Raw genomic sequence first — 18,728 nt, 5'->3', positions numbered from 1 at the left:
GCCCGGCCTTGTCACTCTGGAGCCCGGAAAGTCCTGGGGAGGTTAGGCCGGGGGCCGAGGCTGCACGACCGCACAGTGGGAGGCTTGGGTGTTTCAGCGAACTGCAGCGTCCTTCATCTTCAGACAGGGAATCCCCTTCCTAGTTCCCTCTGTGGGAGCCTGACCCAGCCCCATCCCGCCACCGCCCCTCCCCGGCTGGCGCCCCTGCCCGGGGCGGGCCAGGAACCTCGGCCTCCGCCCCGCTCCTTCGGCCCGCGCCGCGGGGGACTTTGGAGCCGAGGAGGAAGCGCGGCGGGGCGGGGAGGTGGGGGTGTGTCGGGAGGCGGCGGTGGCTGGGTTTTATATTCCGCAGGGCGGCCGCGGCGCGGGAGAAGGGGCAGCGCCAAGCCACGCACAGCGGCATGGGGACCGCGCCGGGCCGCCGGGGACCCGGGCCGCCGCCGGCGCTGTTGCTGCTGCCGCTGCTGCTGCCGCCGCCGCCCGCCGCCCTGGCGCTGGACCCCTGGCTGCTGCCCGGCAACTTTTCCGCCGACGAGGCCGGGGCGCAGGTCTTCGCGCAGAGCTACAACTCGAGCGCCGAGCAGGTGCTCTTCCAGAGCACCGCCGCCAGCTGGGCGCACGACACCAACATCACCGCCGAGAATGCGCAGCGCCAGGTGGGCGCCCGGGCCCGGAGGGCGGGGCGGGCCGCGGCGGTCAATCACGGGCCGGCGGCCGGGCGCTGGGGGGGCGGGGGCGGGCACGCGCCCCGGGCCCGGGCCCGTATCGGGGGCGCGCGCGGGCCTCCCCTCCCCCAGCTCGCGTCAGACTGGCCGTGGGTGCCCAGCACCCGGCTGGGCGCACGCTCCGCGCCCAAGACAGGAGTTGGGCTTCGAGACCGAGTCCCCCAGGAGGCAGCGCCCTGGGATGCGGCTGGGGCAGCGGCACTCATCGCGGAGGGTGCCCCGCTCTGCTCTGGGGCCTCGCCCTCTCTGGCCACTGCTTACCCAACCTCATCGCCCCTTACTGTCTATTCACCCTGCCTCCGTTCAGGCCCCAATTTCTGCTCCACTGCTCCCCTGAGGCAGATTCCTCCAGGTTGTGCCCGGAGGGCCCGGGAGGAGGGGAACAGTTTCCGCAAACTCCAGTCTCCAGGACAGGGATCTCCATAGACATAGCCAGGGGTCTGGAAGCCCCCCGGCCTTTCTCCCCTCCCCCAGCACCGCTGCCTCCCCTGTATGACACCCGACTAAGCTGAGTCCTCCCTACACACTTCATACCCTCCTGGTGCCCGCAGGAGGAAGCAGCCCTGCTCAGCCAGGAGTTTGCGGAGGCCTGGGGCCAGAAGGCCAAGGAGCTGTACGAGCCCATCTTGCAGAACTTCACTGACCCAAAGCTGCTCAAAATCATCAGAGCTGTGTGCACCCTGGGCCCTGCCAACCTGCCCCTGGCCAAGCAGCAGCAGGTGGGCCTGAGGGTGGAGGCAGAACTGGAGGTGGTGGCAGGGAGCAGCCTGTCAGGGAGGGAGGGATCCTGGGATCTGTGTGGGTCTGGCTGTGGGAGAAGCTCAGGGAGGCGTAGAATGGCTTCCTGAGCATGGATTTTCCTTGGAGAAGGGGTGGGAAGTTACTTTACACTAAAGCAAGTATTATGGAGTATAAAGCCAAATGCAAGTAATTTCTCCCTAGGCTGGTTTGGTCTATGAGCCTCCTTAGAAAGGTTGAGAAGGACTGAGAAAGCACCAAGGCCAGAGAATGAGAGAGACTTGCCCTCCCTGCAGGGTGGTGGCCGAGCTGGGACCTGACCCCTGACCCTCAGGACTCTTGCCGCCACCTCCACAGGCTGCCTCCACTGGAAGGAGAATCAGTGTGTTAGTGATCAGAAGTGACCTGGGTGCCACTGCCTGGCCTTGTCCAGGCCACGTCCCCTCTCTGGGCCTCCTTTTCCTCCAAGCAAAGAGAGGAGGGGTGGCCAGACTGTCTCTGGGGGCTGTTCATCGCTAACATTGCCTCACCTCTAACTCCCCAGTACCTCTCCCTGCTAAGCAACATGAGCAGGATCTACTCCACCACCAAGGTCTGCTTTCCCAACAAGACTGCCACCTGCTGGTCCCTGGACCCAGGTACAGCCCCACCGCTCCCTTCCTAGCCTTTCCCCAGCCGCCCTGCTGCACTCAGGGGGGCTGTTATCCATAGGGCCTGTGGAGGGGCAGGTAAACCCAAAGGCATTGACCTGCACTTGGGGCTTGGCTGTGCAGATGCACCCTGCTTCTGGCACACTGACTTCCGGAACCTGCAGCCCCCAGCCCCACTGCCACGCGTGCCGCCGTCACCACTAGGCCTTCCTCCCGGCTGCCTGGCCTTCCCTTACATGGGTCCTCTCACTTTCCCCAAGAGCCCTCCACAGGCCTCGGGCCCCTCCTGGCTTTCCCTATACCCCAACCCGACTCCATTTTCGAGGCAGCCTTGAGGTCAGCCTCTCCAAGGAGCCATGAAGGGTCTGTCTGGTTTTCAGCCTTTAGATGTCCTCTTGGTAGCAACCACCTTAGATCCTTTCTCAGACGACAGGGTCCTGCCTGGGTGTTTGCGTAGCTCCTGGCCCCATCCTGCCCAGCCTGTAGGTGGCCCTTGGCTTTGGGGCACTGTGATGCTGAGGAAGCTGTGGGCGTGGGGAGGCCCAGCGTGGGTGCTCCGGTGAAGGCTGTTGCAGGCTTCGACGCGGAGGCCTCCTAACTGACCCCACTTGCCTGCATCCCAGAGCTCACCGACGTCCTGGCTTCCTCAAGAAGCTACGCCAGGCTGCTGTTCGCCTGGGAGGGCTGGCACGACGCCGTGGGCATCCCGCTGAAAGCCCTGTACGAGGACTTCTCCGCCCTCAGCAACGAGGCCTACAGGCAGGATGGTGAGCAGGTGCCCCCCGACCCAGGAGCAGCAGCCCTTCCCAGCTGCTGGGTGCCCTCTTGCCGTCTGTCCCCACTGGGCCCCCGCCCTGGAGGCAGGCAGAGCAGCTGGTCCGATGATTCTACAGCCTACCCCGGGTCTCATGGCTCTGGGAGGTGGGACCCGGCCTGTACCCACCGTGCCCCCACTATGCTGCAGGCTGCCCTGCGTGGCCTTCCTGCTGCCGCTCCTGGGTCTGGTTCCCCTCTTTGCCTCTGGTACTCTCCAGGGTCTACTTAGCTGGAGCGTGGAGCAGCCCTAGTTAGAAATTATAGAGCAGCAACCCCAAAGCCACCCTTTCCAGGTAGCTGGCAGACACCTGGCCTCAAGCAGGGTGAACAGCCATGCTGCAGCTGGGAGGGGGAGGTGCCGAGCTTGGGGCCTGAGCCGCATGCCCCACCCTCCTGTCCACCCACCCAGGGTTCTCGGACACAGGGGCCTACTGGCGCTCCTGGTACAACTCACCCACCTTTGAGGAGGACCTGGAGGACCTCTACCATCAGTTAGAGCCCCTCTACCTGAACCTCCATGCCTATGTCCGCCGCGCACTGCACCGCCGATATGGGGACAGATACGTCAACCTCAGGGGGCCCATCCCTGCTCATCTGCTGGGTAAAGACCTGGCCTTGCCTCCACACAAGTCTCAGGGAAGGTGGGCCTGGGGGCGGGCGTGGGCAGACTTCCAGGGTAAGGGAAGGTGGGTGGTCATCATCACGTCTCACATTTGCGGAGCATAGCCCTGCTCACTTTCTCATGCAGGAGCCATGCAGCTGGCTCAGTGCCACCATGGAGCAGGCGGTCCTCACTCTTATTCCCGTTCCCGCTCACAGATGGGGACCCCAAGGCTTAGGGGTGTGAGTGACACAGCTGCCAGAGCTAGTAGAAGGCAGAGCTAGGAGTCACACTGAAGGCTCTCGCCCTGGATCTGGTGGAGGCGGAATCGGTCCTGGTTCATGCCCGAGGAAGCAAGCCCTGCGAGGACTGGGAGGCCGGGATCCCGGCACAGTCAGAAAGGACAGCAGCAGCATGGCTTGGGCATTGCCAGCACCGGGAACATGGCGTGCTCAGAGGAGTGTGGGTGGGACCGACATGAGATTCCTGGCCCCGAGCTAGGCTGCTGCCCTTGAGTGCCCCAGGGTCCCGTGTCAGGCACCCAGGGTGCCACTCAGTGACACGCATGGGGAAGCAGGCACAGCCGGGCAGGGAGCCAAGCGGTCCTGCTCCCTTCCTCCATCCAGGAAACATGTGGGCCCAGAGCTGGGAAAACATCTACGACATGGTGGTGCCTTACCCAGGCAAGCCCAACCTCGACGTCACCAGTACTATGGTGCAGCAGGTAAGCTCTGGGGTCCACAGGGGAGGGGGGAAACAAGAGGAATCAGAGAGATGGGGGAGGGGTAGGAGGAGCTGCATGAGGGGCTCAGGGTCGGGCAAGGCCCTCCCTTTCTACAGAGCAGCAGTGGAGTGTCTGTGCGAGCCGTGAGCTGGGGCGTGCGGCCTTGGGGTGGGGCCAGCCCCTCCCTGCAGGCCCCGTGGTGCCCGGTGGAGCAGCAGTGGTCAGCCAGGGCCCCACCTCTGGGAAGGGAGGCCACTGTGCAGAAGCAGCTGACCTATGCGGGGGATCCCAGGCCTTCCTCCACAACCTGTTCCCACACCCACCACCAGGGCTGGAATGCCACGCACATGTTCCTGGTGGCAGAGGAATTCTTCACCTCCCTGGGGCTGTCACCCATGCCTCCAGAGTTTTGGGCCGAGTCGATGCTGGAGAAGCCGGCCGACGGGCGGGAGGTGGTGTGCCACGCCTCAGCCTGGGACTTCTACAACAGGAAGGACTTCAGGTCTACACACGGGAGGAGCAGGGTGCTGGGGCTCCAGACACAGGAAAGCTGGTTCCCAGGCCTGCATCTACCTTGCCCTGGCACTGGCGGGGCTGGGTCTATTCCAGGCCTGTCAGGCATATGAGGCCCATTAGGCCACCTTCCCTGGCAGCTGTGACAAGTAGTCAACCTTGGGATGGAGGAAGAAGGCCCGAGTGGTGGTGGACAGGGCAGGGTAAAGGGTTTGCTTGTTTCCACCGCTTCTTCAGGCCCCGGGGTAGCGCCATCCTCATTCCTATCCTCATTCCTATCCGTCAGGTGCCAGCCTCCCCTGTGCTCTGGCCCCCTGCTCCACCCTGTCCTGCACGCTCACCTTTGCCCTCTCTATGCCCCAGGATCAAGCAGTGCACGCGGGTGACGATGGACCAGCTGTCCACAGTGCACCACGAGATGGGCCACGTGCAGTACTACCTGCAGTACAAGGACCAGCCCGTCTCCCTGCGCGAGGGCGCCAACCCTGGCTTTCACGAGGCCATCGGGGACGTGCTAGCGCTCTCGGTCTCCACTCCTGCACATCTGCACAAAATCGGCCTGCTGGACCATGTCACCAACGACACAGGTACGGAGGAGCAGAGAGGACCCAGCCCAGCCCCATCCAAACCCTGCTACGTCCCGCAGCAGGACCTCACTTACCCCACGAAGCTCTGCCCTTCTCGTTTCTGCCTCCCGGCCCCAGGTCAGGCAGCGTTTGGGATCCACCCAGCACCTCACAGCCCACCCTGAGCCCAACTCAGCACTCCCTCTTCTGAGCAAAGACTTGGCCTCCATGGCCAGCCTCGCCTCCCGCTGGCTCCCAGGCCCGCCCTCTCCCGCCTGGGCCCTTCTCCCTCTGACTTCTCTCCCCGCATCTGGTCCAACAGAAAGCGACATCAATTACTTGCTAAAGATGGCTCTGGAAAAGATTGCCTTCTTGCCCTTTGGCTACTTGGTGGACCAGTGGCGCTGGGGAGTCTTTAGTGGGCACACGCCTCCTTCCCGCTACAACTTTGACTGGTGGTATCTCCGGTGAGAAGAGGGGCAGAAGAGGCTTGGCCCCCTGTGGCGCCTCCTGCCTCAGGCATCTCTAGCACCTCCTCTGATGACCCCCTGACGACCCCACCTTCTCCTCTCCTTCCTAAAGCTCCCCGCTCCAGGAAGTCTTCCCCAGTTCCCCGGGATGGGGAAAGTTGCCCTGTGGGAATGCCTTTTCTGCAAAAGCTGAATCAGTCTACGTGCAACCTCTAGGCCCTAAGACACTTAACCATCCTCTTCTAGCACCAAGTATCAGGGGATCTGTCCTCCAGTTGTCCGAAACGAAACCCACTTTGATGCTGGAGCTAAGTTTCATGTTCCAAATGTGACACCATACATCAGGTACTGTAGCCTCTGCCCCGCCCCCCAGTTCTGTCACACCTGCAGCCTTGTCCCCCTCCTCCTGCGATCCCCAGGGCTTGTCCTCATGCTCTTCCAGACCCCCAAAGGCCTGGAGTCAGAGTGGCCCCCTCTCCTGAGCCAGGCTTTGTCCTCCCTTCTCCCCCAAGACTTTTCCTGCTCCAGTCCCCACCTGGCGGGAAGCTGGGTGGTGCCTGGGCGAGAGACCCTGTTCCTGGACTCCTTGATCTGCCCTAACACCTGCGCTGTGCCTGCAGGTACTTTGTGAGTTTCGTCCTGCAGTTCCAGTTCCATGAAGCCCTGTGCAAGGAGGCAGGCCACCAGGGCCCCCTGCACCAGTGTGACATCTACCAGTCCACCCAGGCGGGGGCCAAGCTCCAGTGCGTGGTGGGAAGGCGGGGCGGTGAGGACTGCAGGGGAGGCTGGCAAAGGGTGTGCCAGGAGGTGACCGGCCACCCTGGGTGGGGCACCACCGGGCTGGGCTGATGGGGGCATCTTTCTTCTCTCTGTCTCTCAGCAAGTATTTATTGAGTGGGGCCTTCTGGCTGGCATGTGGCAAGACAAATGTCCCCTGCCACCCTCACAGAGAGGAGGCCCTGGAGTCTCACTGCTTCTGTTCTTGCAGTCCAGTGGGGGGCAGAAGTGGCTGGAGGTGGGGCATGTGGGCCAGGGTCCACTAGGGGACCCCAGCCCGAACCCCTGTGCCCAAGGCTCCTGCCCTGCCTGACAGGAAGGTGCTGCAGGCGGGCTCGTCCCTGCCCTGGCAGGACGTGCTGAAGGACATGACCGGCTCCGATGCCCTGGATGCTCAGCCGCTGCTCGACTACTTCCAGCCTGTCAGCCAGTGGCTGCAGGAGCAGAACCAGCAGAACAACGAGGTCCTGGGTTGGCCAGAATACCAGTGGCGCCCGCCGTTGCCCGACAACTACCCGGAGGGCATTGGTAAAGCCCCGTGTGGGGTGGGGCGGGACTAAGGCAAGTCCCCATCTCCAAGCTCTGGGCCCAGGCTCCTCCCTGGTCAACTCCTTCAGCTGAGCCCTAGTACCTAGGCGGCTCCTGAGGTCATCTGCAGGGCCCTGGAGTGGGGCCAGGCATGTCTTTTTCCTGGTGTCCTAGAAAGGGCGTGCCCAGACCTGAGGGGCAGGCTGGCGGCCCGCTGCTTTGTGAGGTCACACTGCAGGCTCCGCTCTTATTGGCCAGGGGGCAGTGGCTTCAGGGCTCTGCTCTGCTTCGGCCATGGGCCACGGTTGGGCTGCTCCAGGACTGCCCAGCCTCCTCTTCCTGCTGCTCTGCTACGGGCACCCCCTGCTGGTCCCCAGCCAGGTGACAGTCAACCAGGGGATGACCAGCCAGGCAACAACCAGCAGCCAGACAACAACCCGCCAGACGGCAACAACCCACCAGCTAACAACCTTCCAGACAGCCCAGAGCCCAAGTGGGATCATTGGGGGCAGGGGTGCAAGGGGGTGGCTGAGACGGGGGTGGCAAGCGGTGTTGGGGGGTGTCCAGGTGAAACCGAACCTGGAGAGGGCAAGGGGAGGCTGGTCTGTTTCCCTCCATTCTGTCCCGCAGACCTGGTGACCGATGAGGCTGAGGCCAGCAAGTTCGTGGAGGAATATGACCAGACATCCCAGGTGGTGTGGAACCAGTACGCCGAGGCCAACTGGAACTACAACACCAACATCACCACTGAGACCAGCAAGATTCTGGTGGGGGCCACCGCCACCCCCACCTGCATGTGCCCAGACACCCAGACATGCGCACAGCACAGGGTTTTAAGTGGAATATTTAAAACAACACTCGGTTTCAGATTTGGGCGGGCATGAACTCATCCGTGAGCAATGTTTCCTTCATTAACAATCAGTCTCTGGTAACAGAATAATTTGTACATAAATAAGTGATGCTCCAGTCGCTTTTTAAAAGACTGAAAGCCCCTGCTTGTCCCATGGCAAGGGCTGCAGTCCCCCTGCCCCTGCATTCCTTGCGTGTCAGCTGGGCACACATTATGCCACCGCAGCGAGCCACATTTGTCACTGTCCTGGCCACAGAGAACTAACTTTCCTGAGGACCTGCCGTGTGCCGGCCCTGCTCCTTGACACATTCCATCTGTTGCCTCATCTATTCCTCAACAGCCTCGCAAAGTCAGTGCTCTTATTCCCATTTTACACATGGGACCCTGAGGCTCAGAGAGGCCACAGAGCTAACACCAAGCTGCCTCCATCCTAAGGGCACACGTGGTGGGCTTCCCCTTCCCTACCCTGCCCAGATGTGTCTTGCGGGACTGCAGGCACCTGTTGAGGGGCATGTACTGCACCCGGGACATGACGAGACAGTCAGGTTGAAGAGGGTCTTTATAGGCAAAGGCTGCAACTTGATCAAACTGCCCTCTGCCTATCACCCCCAGTCCTCTGGCCTCCCTCACGGCGTGTCCTGCTCAGAGGCTGCTCCAAAGCTCCTGGGCCCCACGACACCATCCTCTGTGCCCTCAGCTGCAGAAGAACATGGAGATAGCCAACCACACCCTGGACTGGGGCATCCGGGCCAGGCAGTTTGATGTGAACAACTTCCAGAACGCCACCACCAAGCGGATCATAAAGAAGGTTCAGGACCTGGAGCGGGCGGCGCTGCCAGCCGCCGAGCTGGAAGAGGTGTGTGGCGTCGCGGGAGCAGGGACTGGACGCTCCCGCAGGAGAGAGCCCAGTGCAGAGTCTGACCTTCCTGCAGCTTCCTCTTCCTTGCTTTACCAAGTCATGACATCCACATGCACCCGCAGAATTACAGAGGCAGCTCCTTCGGGGAACACGCTCCCCAACTCCCCACCCTGTGGGGCTGGGGGCCACGTGGGCCACAGAGGGACGGCTCATGGCCTCTCTTCCTCCTCCTGCAGTACAACCAGATCCTGTTGAACATGGAAAGCAAGTACAGCGTGGCCTCCGTGTGCCACACCAACGGTACTTGTCTGCAGCTGGAGCCAGGTGAGAGCACACACGGGAGGATGAGCGAGGTGGGGGCTGGGTTGGTGGGGGGCCAGGGTGCTGCCAGGTGTGGGATCAGGGGCACAGCCAGGTCAGAAGGGAGTTGGGCTCCCTGGCTCGTGGGCTCAGCGTGCCCAGGAAACTCCCTTCTTTGTTTTCCTTGCGAGGGGGCGTTCTCTGCCCTCTGACAGCCAGCACCTACTTCATGTCGTGCCCTGGCTCACTGCACCTCCCTGGGAGCCGCCCTCCACTCTTGGGCTCTCTGTTCCCTCCTGTCCTCGCTGCTCTCTGCCCCTCAGAGCAGCAGGACCTCAAATTCATGTTTCAAGGGCTTGGACTCCCAAATGGGGGGAGCCACAGGACTCTCTTGCTCCTCTGCCTCCTTCCATGATCTAGTATCTTCTCTGCACGCACACACACAGAGGCACGGGCACGCACATGCACGCACACACACACACACACACACACACACACATGCCTCCCACCTTCTCTGGCTTTCTTGGGCCCCTCCCCAGCACATGACTAATAAGGAAACTGAGTCACACAGAGTCACACAGCCCCTAGGAGCACCAGACTAGAGCCTGGGCCTCCCTCCCTCCACGGCAGAGGTGATGGCCCCACCTTCTCTCCAGGCTGGCCGGCCCCTCTCACCCTCGCCCCTTGGGAGGAGCTCACCCCAGCACAGGAGTTTCTGCACACGAATACCTTTCTGCTCCCTCCCCACCCACCCTCTCCAAGGCTGGGGAGCTAGAGGCATAAACGTTTTTTCCGTGAAGAATCTCTGCCCAGTGATGGATCTTCCTGGCCTCCAGCCCAGCTCCCATGTTAGAACAATGACAAGTAACAGGGGAAATGGAGAGTAAACAGGAGAGAGAACATTTTCCCAGAACAGGGTTTGGCCTACAGGTTGTGGATGTGGGCACATATGCAAAGTGGGGGGCGTGTGCCTGCGTATGTACCTGTGTGCACATGTGCCTGTGTATGCATGCATGTGTTGATGGGGAAGAGCGTTAATGGGAGTGTGGCATTCAGCACCCCCTTCGCAGGCAGCCCCGTCATCTAGACTGGGCCATCAGGTCAGTGACCCATAGTAAAAATGACTCACATCGCCAGAAAGCAGATGTGAAATTCTCAAAATACATTTCTTTTCAAACAAAATTAATTGAACTTACTTTCTCTATGAAGAGCAGGTATCATGTAGCATGTTCAGAAATAGGGGCCGAGAACGCGAGCCCAGCATCGAGGGTCTGGGGAGCGCCGACTGTCTGGCGCCTTCTCCAGGGGCAGGAACTTTCCAGTGGTCTCTGCATTTGACTCCTGCTCTGAGAGCCTGTGAGTCCCCCCGACAAGCAGGTGGTGGCTGAGCCAAGGGCTGGGGCTCAAGCTGTTCGACCCCACCCCCTTCCCCCAGATCTGACAAGTGTGATGGCCACATCCCGGAAGTACGAAGAACTGTTATGGGCCTGGAAGGGCTGGCGAGACGCAGTGGGGAGAGCCATCCTCCCTTTTTTCCCAGAATACGTGGAATTCACCAACAAGGCTGCCCGGCTCAACGGTGAGTCCCAGTAGCCCTGGCTTTCTGGTCCCCAGCCCCTTGGGTTCCTCAAAGAGGTCCTCTGAGACCCTAAGTCTGGGGAAAGGAGGGCCCTGGAGGGGGCAGGGAGGTGTTGGGGGGATGGTCAAGTGTTCAGAGAGACTGGCTGTGTGCAGGCTACGCAGACGGAGGGGACGCGTGGAGGTCTATGTATGAGACGCCATCCCTGGAGCAAGACCTGGAGCAGCTCTACCAGGAGCTGCAGCCGCTCTACCTGAACCTGCACGCCTATGTGCGGCGGGCCCTGCACCGCCACTACGGGGCCCAGCTCGTCAACCTGGAGGGCCCCATCCCCGCTCATCTGCTGGGTGAGGGCACAGGCCAGGCCTTGAGGAGGGTGAAGAAGGCCACAGTAGGCGTGAGGGCCGGGACAGGGCCGGCCAGGGGGTGGCGAGCCGGCCGGGTGGTGAGAAGACTCAAGCCCTAGGGGGAAGGTGGCCAAGGCTGCAGAGGGGTGGGCGCGGGCGGGGGCTGTTTGCATTTGGTGCCACATTTGCTACAGACCCACACTGTGCCAGTCACCACGGAAGACATCTCCATGGTCGGGGGAGACGTTCATAATCTTGTTGGGGGGAGACCACATCACTCGTCATAACTCGAGGCGCTTTGGTCCAGGAGAGCGGGGAAGCCCGTGAGCGAGCCCTTGGAAGATGGCAGGTTTTGTCAGATGGGAAATGAGGGAGGAGAGGACAGGCACGGCGTTCAGGCCAAGGGAACTGGGACAAAGAAGAATCTCGAGAACGTAGATCCACTTCAATTTGTGGACCCTCATGTTCTAGGAGTTGCCAACTCGAATGTCCCGAATGAGTGACGTAGGCAGCCGAGGACAATAGGGGACGTACAGCAATGTGGAGGCTGCTGGACTTCTGCCCCTGATGGGCTGAGGGAAGCAGAGAGGCCAGACAGGGCCACAGACCATTTAGCAATCACAAGGGAGCCCCCAGAAGATGGCTCTGATGGGGCCAGAGTGAGCATCAGCTCAACAGCTGAGAAACACGGACCCCAGGAGGAGAAGCAGCATGCCCAGGGTGACCCGGGAGCTGGGACAGAGACAGGACTTAGCACTCAGCCCCTGGGGGTCGGCAAAGGAGGAGTGACCAGGCACAGCGTGAGCTCTCTCTCTCTCTCTCTCCCCCCGTTCCTTTCTCCCTCCCTCTCTCCCCACCCCCATCACCCTGACTCGCTCTTGGTGGTTTGTACTTTAGACTTTATCCGATGTCAGCACAAGCTTCATCTCCCTTGACCATGAAAGAATCTTCACTCCAAATCTGTTTCCGAGCCTCCCACCCATTCCAAATATCTTCCTTCTCTTCAGTCCTAGAGAACTGGGCTCTTTTCTTACCCTAAATTCAGATGCGTCAGCCTCTCCTGAAGGAGATGTTTGGTCCTTGTCAGAGTTTCTGACAGGTGGCTACATAAACCAACCTCAGGCGGTGCGGAGGGCACACAGCAGAGTGGCTGATCAAGAGGGTGACCTGCCAGCCTTTAAATCCCAGCCTGTCACTTAGGCGCCGTGGGCCCCTGGGCGGGTCATGTAATGCTCCAGCCTCAGTTTCCTCTGCCGTCCAGCTCCCTCTTCTCTAAACAGTTGCTGGTCACGTTGGCCTTCACTGCTCGTGGACAGCGATGATGACCAGCAAGGGCCTCACCTGTAGCCAGGGCAACAGTGACCTTGTGGGTGGATGTGCAGATCAAAGATAATGACTGTTAAATGCCTAGCACAGTTTGCAAACAGTGGGTGCTCAAGAGATGCTGGCTTGCTTAGCAGGACTGGGATCTGGATCCCTCTTCCAGCAGGATGGCACCCAGCCTAAGACATTTCTCCTCTCTCTGCCATCTCTCCAGGGAACATGTGGGCGCAGACCTGGTCCAACATCTATGACTTAGTGGTGCCCTTCCCGTCGGCCCCCTCGTTGGACGCCACGGAAGCCATGATAAAGCAGGTCTGCGCTGGCCTGGGGAGGCGGAGGCCCTGCTGGTGTGGGAGGGGCCCTCTCATTCGGGAGTCCCTTCCAGCTTGGCCCTCCCCCACCCCTACCTCTGTGGCACAAAGTCTGTCCCCAGAGCCCCCAGTTTGGCAGAATTCCCTCTGCTTGCAGGGCTGGACACCCAGAAGGATGTTTGAGGAAGCCGACAACTTCTTCACCTCCCTGGGGCTGCTGCCCGTGCCCCCCGAGTTCTGGAACAAGTCGATGTTAGAGAAGCCCACGGATGGGCGGGAGGTGGTGTGCCACGCCTCGGCCTGGGACTTCTACAACGGCAAGGACTTCCGGTATGTCCAGCTGGAGCTGGGGCCTCGTTCCTGAGCCCAGTGGGCAAGGAGATGAGCACACACAGGCTCCACGGCCGCTCCCTCAGCCAGAGGGACAGAGTGGGACCGAGGGTCTGCCTTCTGGCAGGGAAACCCCACCTAACAATTGAGGGCCTCCTGGAGCGCTGAGCAGCTCTGTCCCCCGGTCAGTTGCTCAGTGCTCAAGGTCCCCGTCCTGGGTTTGAGCACCGCGAGCTGCCCAGCCTGCCTCCCTCCGGGGCGGCCCCTGCACGTCGCTGGCCGACTTAAGGAAGCATCTTGTACGAGAAGAGTAGACACAGCCTATGCAGGAGCCTAACCAGACGGGGCTCACTGGTCTCTCTGGCCTCAGGCCTTCAAAGGCTCGAGGGCTGAGGCTGTAGAGCCGAGTGTAGATAGGAGCAGGGGACCCTCCCTTTCACGGGGAGTCAGAGGAGCAGCTAGACAGGGCTGGGCCTCGCTGTAGCCAGGATACCAGGCAGCTCTTCCCCTGCCCTGATGAGCATGACAGAAACACAGGATTCACCCGAACTGAAAGGCTTCTGGTTAGATCCAAGAGCGAATTTCCTGCAATTGCTCTTAACTTGCAAAAGAGAGCGAGGAAGGATCAGCAGGAGGAGGTGGGCCTTCCGGCTGGGACAGCTCTGCCGCTCCGGCTCAGGCAAGAATGTTGGAGGCAGAGGAGCAGCCTGCGTGACCTGACACAGGGGCTCTGGGCCCCCACATTCTCTTTCTCGGGCTCCCTCGACGTGTCCTTTTCACCTTCCCAGGGCGCTGTGTCGTGTCCCTGCACACAGCAGTGGTGGGCCTGCTCTGGGCACAGCAAGGACCATGGGTCCCTTTGCCTGGGGCTTCTCACCGTCCTCTTCTGGTACCCTCTCCCTCACCCCCGTGTCCCCAGGATCAAGCAGTGCACCACCGTGAACATGGAGGACCTGGTGGTGGCCCACCATGAAATGGGCCACATCCAGTACTTCATGCAGTACAAGGACTTGCCCGTGGCCTTGCGGGAGGGCGCCAACCCTGGCTTTCACGAGGCCATTGGGGACGTGCTGGCCCTCTCAGTGTCTACCCCCAAGCACCTACACAGCCTCAACCTGCTGAGTAGCGAGGGCGGCGGCTACGGTGAGAGGGGAGCAGGAGGCCGTGGGGGGCTGAGGGCCAAGAAGGGGCAGCGAGCTTGGGGCACGGGGGAGGGGCCCTTAGTGGGGCAGAGGTTTCAGACAGAGCACGGGGGAGGAGAGGGCCACCAGCAGAGTGAGCCTGGGACGATGGAGCACCCAGACCATCCAAAGAGGCAGGTTGCAAGGCCCCCTCCCCTCCAGCCATGCAGCAGGTTGGGCCAAGCACTAGGACCTGGCAGGGCACAGGCATCGGCCTGACGCCTGGGCTCCCTCCCCTTGGCAGAGCATGACATCAACTTTCTGATGAAGATGGCACTCGACAAGATCGCCTTTATCCCCTTCAGCTACCTCGTGGACCAGTGGCGCTGGAGGGTATTCGATGGGAGCATCACCAAGGAGAACTACAACCAGGAGTGGTGGAGCCTCAGGTCCTAGGTCTCCCCCGTCGCGAGTGGGCTGGGGGATCTCTCTGGGTGTGCGTGTGCCTGTGCGTCTGAAGATGGGCCAGTGTGGAGGGTGTGAGTGAGTGTGCAAATGATGTGCGTGGGTGTGCAAGCGATGGGGACATAGCAGGTGGCTGTGTGCAGAAGCATAGCATGCAGGAGAACGGGGCGCCCAGTGTAGCCCCAGGTACAGGGACCATCCTTCAAAATGCCAACCCCCCCCCGCTTGTTTCTCCCCAAATTCGCTGTCCAACATATGTCCCCCCTTGACAGGCTGAAGTACCAGGGTCTCTGTCCTCCGGTGCCCAGGTCTCAAGATGACTTTGACCCAGGGGCCAAGTTCCACATTCCTTCAAGTGTGCCTTACATCAGGTAACGGGGAAGGGAGGAGGGGGCGCCACGAGGAACAGTGCTGCAGCCTCATGTTTAAACTGCGGTGTCTGCCCCGTCTGGGGCTACGCCAGGGGGGGGAGCTGGCCACATGACGCACCATGCCCGGGCCACTCCCCTGCTACCAAGGCTGAGGGTTGTTTCTTTTACAACAGTTAAAAACAGAAGCTCAGCCTAATAGTTGGCTAATGGTTACAAGACCTTGGTTGAGTAATTAACGTTAACCACGACACATGGCTGGATCCTGACCCAAGCACTGTTGTTTTATTTTGTTTTTAAAACAAGATTGTGATCTTTTTACTATTATTGAACATATCGCCTGCGATACAGTTTGAGCTGTACCTGGAAGCCCCTTCCGTACACTAAAACTCAGGGAGTTAAATTGGGAGGCAGCGTCACTGGGGCATGGGTACAGTCACAGGCTTGGGGTCAGACGGAACTGGGTTCAGACCTCATCTCTACTTTGTTTCCTTGAGAAAATTGCTCAGTCTCTGTGAGCTCCCATTTCCCCACCTGTGAATTCCGTTGCGCAGCATGGACATGAAGGCTCACTTCTCAGCATATCTGATGCATTGCATGCTCTGGAAAAGGCGGCCAGAACCCACCATTGTTCCATACCCTCTAGTGGAACGCCGCAGGGCACTAGGTCTTCGGGCCGGGCAGCCACAGATGAGTGTGCCCAGTGCAGCGCCCTCCTCCCCTGTGCTGAGGGCTGGCAAGGCTGGCTGTAGGGTCTGGAGCCATGCAGGGAGGTTGAGGGTTGGGCAGACCTCAGGGCAGAGTTTTAGATGCCCCCTGCCGGGCCTCAGGTAGCCAAGACCACCCGGGAGTCGAGGTGCAGAGGGCAGTGAGGGCCTCCCCAAGGGGGCTATGGCCACCTCTGGAAACCCAGTGAGGGCAGAGCTCCTGCTCTTCATGCCCCCCTGGCCAGCATAGCACCTGGCACGGTGCCAGCACAGCAAGACCTGATGACTATCTGCATGTTACCACATTAAACAAAACAAAAAAGACCTGATGACTAATTGTGGGATGGATGAAGTGTGTCCCTAGAGTCCAGGGAGGTAGAGAACGCCTGCTCAGATGCTCCCGGGGGCATCCCTGGAGCACCTTGCACAGGCCTGACCTGGACGGAGCTGCAGGGATGACCCTTACGGCCAGGCCCCCACCTGCCTGCGGGGGTGGTTTCTGGGCTCCAAGCTGGCACTCGCTCTGGCCCAGAAACAGGCCCGTGTGAGGGTTAGGTTCCGAGCTTAATGTAGACAATTTTCCAAACGGGTGGGCAAAAGAGACGTGGCTGCTCTAGAAAAACACAGGCACATTCTGGCCAGCAGCCTTAGCAAAGCACTTTGAGGAAAGGCCAAGGCAATCAGTGGCACATGGTTTGGGCCCCGGTGTTCAAAGTGAGGCATGCACTACAGGTTGGGGACGTTTAAAACCTCTTCAGACTTGAGGTTGCTCCACGCTTGACTGGCAGATTTCTATCAGGGAATTCCTGCTGCTTTGGATAAGATTATTTGGGGGCTGGCTTCCCTGCCCAGACCACCCTGCTAGATCTGTGTGACCCATTTAGCAACACCCAGCCTCTACTTGCATATACCCCAGGGATGGAGACCTCACTGCCTCAAAAGCAGCGTGCCAAATCCTTACAGGGCTCTACCCTGACTCCCTCACCGCAGCTCCTGCCTGGAGTCCCCCAAAGCTGCCTTCCCAAGATGTGGAGGCAGCCCGGTGGGTGGGAGGTGTCCACAAACACAGCTGGGCAGGGGCCCCTCCAACTCTGAAGGCCAGGATGGCTCACCCTGACACCCTAACTACAGTGGGGAGGGGTGGCCCATCTCTGCTCTGCCCCACATGACTGTTACGAGCAGGAGAGCTGGGGCTCAGTGGCACAAGCCCCTCAGCTAGCCCCACCCATGCCATGCCCCGCCTCCGCTGCAGGTACTTTGTCAGCTTCATAATCCAGTTCCAGTTCCACGAGGCGCTGTGCCAGGCAGCTGGCCACCAGGGCCCCCTGCACAAGTGTGACATCTACCAGTCCAAGGAGGCAGGCCAGCTCCTGGCGTGAGTTCCCTATGGCCCTCCTTTGGCTGTTTCCACACTCTGGCCTGCTCCCCTTGGCCTTGAGAAGCTCTCTGGGCCTCTTCTGGGAACACCTGCTGTTTGGGGCTCCCCCAGCTGCAGCCTGTGCCAGGCGAGCCGTGCCATCTCTGCAGGGAAATGGAGCCCTCGGGCCCAGTCTCTGTTCCTCAACCCTGCACCCAGGCTTACCTGGGCCTTCCCAATCTCAAGGGGAAGATTAGGCTGGGAGAGGGGTGTGGAGGGTGGGTATTAGACTAGGGCAAGAGAGTCCATGTCCTTCTGACTCAGTTTCCCTTTCTCTGTTGCTTTCCCCAGGGACACCATGAAGCTGGGCTTCAGTAAGCCGTGGCCAGAAGCCATGAAGCTGATCACGGGCCAGCCCAACATGTCTGCCTCCGCCATGATGAACTACTTCAAGCCGCTGCTGGACTGGCTCGTCACCGAGAACGGGCAGCACGGGGAGCAGCTGGGCTGGCCGCAGTACAACTGGACGCCAGACTCCGGTACCTCCACCCTCCCCACTTTCAGCCCCAGGCCCAGCCCCCAGGGCTTGCACAAGGCCGAGCCCCCTCCCCAGCCCAGGCAGACTCGAGTGTGACCTCAGAGCCGGCACGGGGAAGCCAGGCCACAGGACCCATCCGCCCCGCCCTGCCCACCGCCCTGTCTCCTTGCTTCCCTGCCCAGCTCGCGCGGAAAGCCCTCAGCCAGACACCGGCCGCGTCAACTTCCTGGGCCTGAACCTGGACGAGCAGCAGGCCCGTGTGGGCCAGTGGGTGCTGCTCTTCCTGTGCGTCGCCCTGCTGGTGGCCACCTTGGGCCTCACCCAGCGGCTCTTCAGCATCCGCCACCACAGCCTCCACCGGCCCCACCGCAGGCCCCAGTTCGGCTCCGAGGTGGAGCTGAGACACTCCTGAGACCGCCGGACTGGGCCAGCCAGGGAGCCTCCAACCAAAGACTGGGACGGGGACATGGGCTGTGGGCCGAGGACGCACCCAGCCCACCCTCCTCCCGCCCCATCCTCCTCCCCGCTCTGTCCTCCAGACCACCAGCCCCCCAGCCCCCGCCCCCCTTTCTCCAGGCACACACAGGAGTGTCTCAGCACCGCCCCCAGGTCTCTCTGTGAATACAATTAAAGGTCCTGCCCTACCCATCTGAGTCTGTGTCCCTCAAGGGGAAGCCAGGGACGGGGACAGGGACAGGCTGCTCTCCTGCCTTCTGGCAGTCAAGCGCCTTCCTTTACTGGGTTTCTTTTCCCATCCTCCAAGAAGAGTCTCGGAGAACCCCAGAGCTCTGGCCCAGCTCCACCCAGCCTCACACCTGCCTTCTCTGCAGCCCAGGCAGCCGCCCAGTGTCCTGCCACAGTGGGCAGCCCCTGCCCGGCCTGGGCACAGACCCAGGAGGACTCTGGGAAGCCAAGGGGGAGCAGACATCCCAGGCCGCTGGCCTCCTATGTCGCGTGGTGTGGAGCCTTGCCCTGCCCCAGGCCCTGCCCGATGCTGGCTCCCTGCCCCAGCTGTCCCCACAAATGGCCAGGTCCCCCCAGGGAAAGCTCCTGGTTGTTGCTGGCTGCCTGGGGAGAGTACCCGGATGGGCCTGCTTCATGGAGGGCGCAGACCTAGCCAAGTGGTCACTGTGGGCTCCTACCAGCACCCACTCCATGCCCACTG

General features: G+C 61.1%; 1 protein-coding gene across 3 annotated transcripts; it reads left to right on the top strand.

Annotated features, from left to right (window-relative positions):
- Positions 1-375: 375 nt before the first annotated feature.
- On the top strand, positions 376-18,728 carry LOC105825122 (angiotensin-converting enzyme). Of its 3 annotated transcripts, XM_012662815.1 has the most exons (25): positions 376-656; positions 1,277-1,444; positions 2,008-2,101; positions 2,737-2,880; positions 3,339-3,530; positions 4,157-4,254; positions 4,584-4,756; positions 5,131-5,354; positions 5,656-5,800; positions 6,050-6,148; positions 6,424-6,546; positions 6,897-7,108; positions 7,739-7,875; positions 8,656-8,814; positions 9,054-9,141; positions 10,553-10,696; positions 10,852-11,043; positions 12,581-12,678; positions 12,835-13,007; positions 13,927-14,150; positions 14,433-14,577; positions 14,866-14,964; positions 16,921-17,043; positions 17,377-17,564; positions 17,746-18,728. In XM_012662815.1, exons 1-25 carry the CDS (start codon positions 402-404, stop codon positions 17,973-17,975), a joined length of 3,927 nt encoding a protein of 1,308 aa, XP_012518269.1. In that variant the 5' UTR covers positions 376-401; the 3' UTR covers positions 17,976-18,728. The 3 variants fall into 3 exon arrangements, with proteins under 3 accessions (XP_012518269.1, XP_012518276.1, XP_012518283.1); XM_012662822.1 differs by lacking the exon at positions 16,921-17,043; XM_012662829.1 differs by lacking the exons at positions 376-656; positions 1,277-1,444; positions 2,008-2,101; positions 2,737-2,880; positions 3,339-3,530 and adding an exon at positions 3,533-3,570 and having other exon boundaries at positions 17,746-18,538.

This window comes from Propithecus coquereli, unplaced genomic scaffold, assembly GCF_000956105.1.
Source record: "Propithecus coquereli isolate 6110/MARCELLA unplaced genomic scaffold, Pcoq_1.0 Scaffold119, whole genome shotgun sequence".
Classification (NCBI taxonomy): Eukaryota; Metazoa; Chordata; class Mammalia; order Primates; family Indriidae; genus Propithecus; species Propithecus coquereli.
Note: the sequence above shows the minus strand (reverse complement) of the source record. Positions and strands in the feature narration are given on the sequence as shown.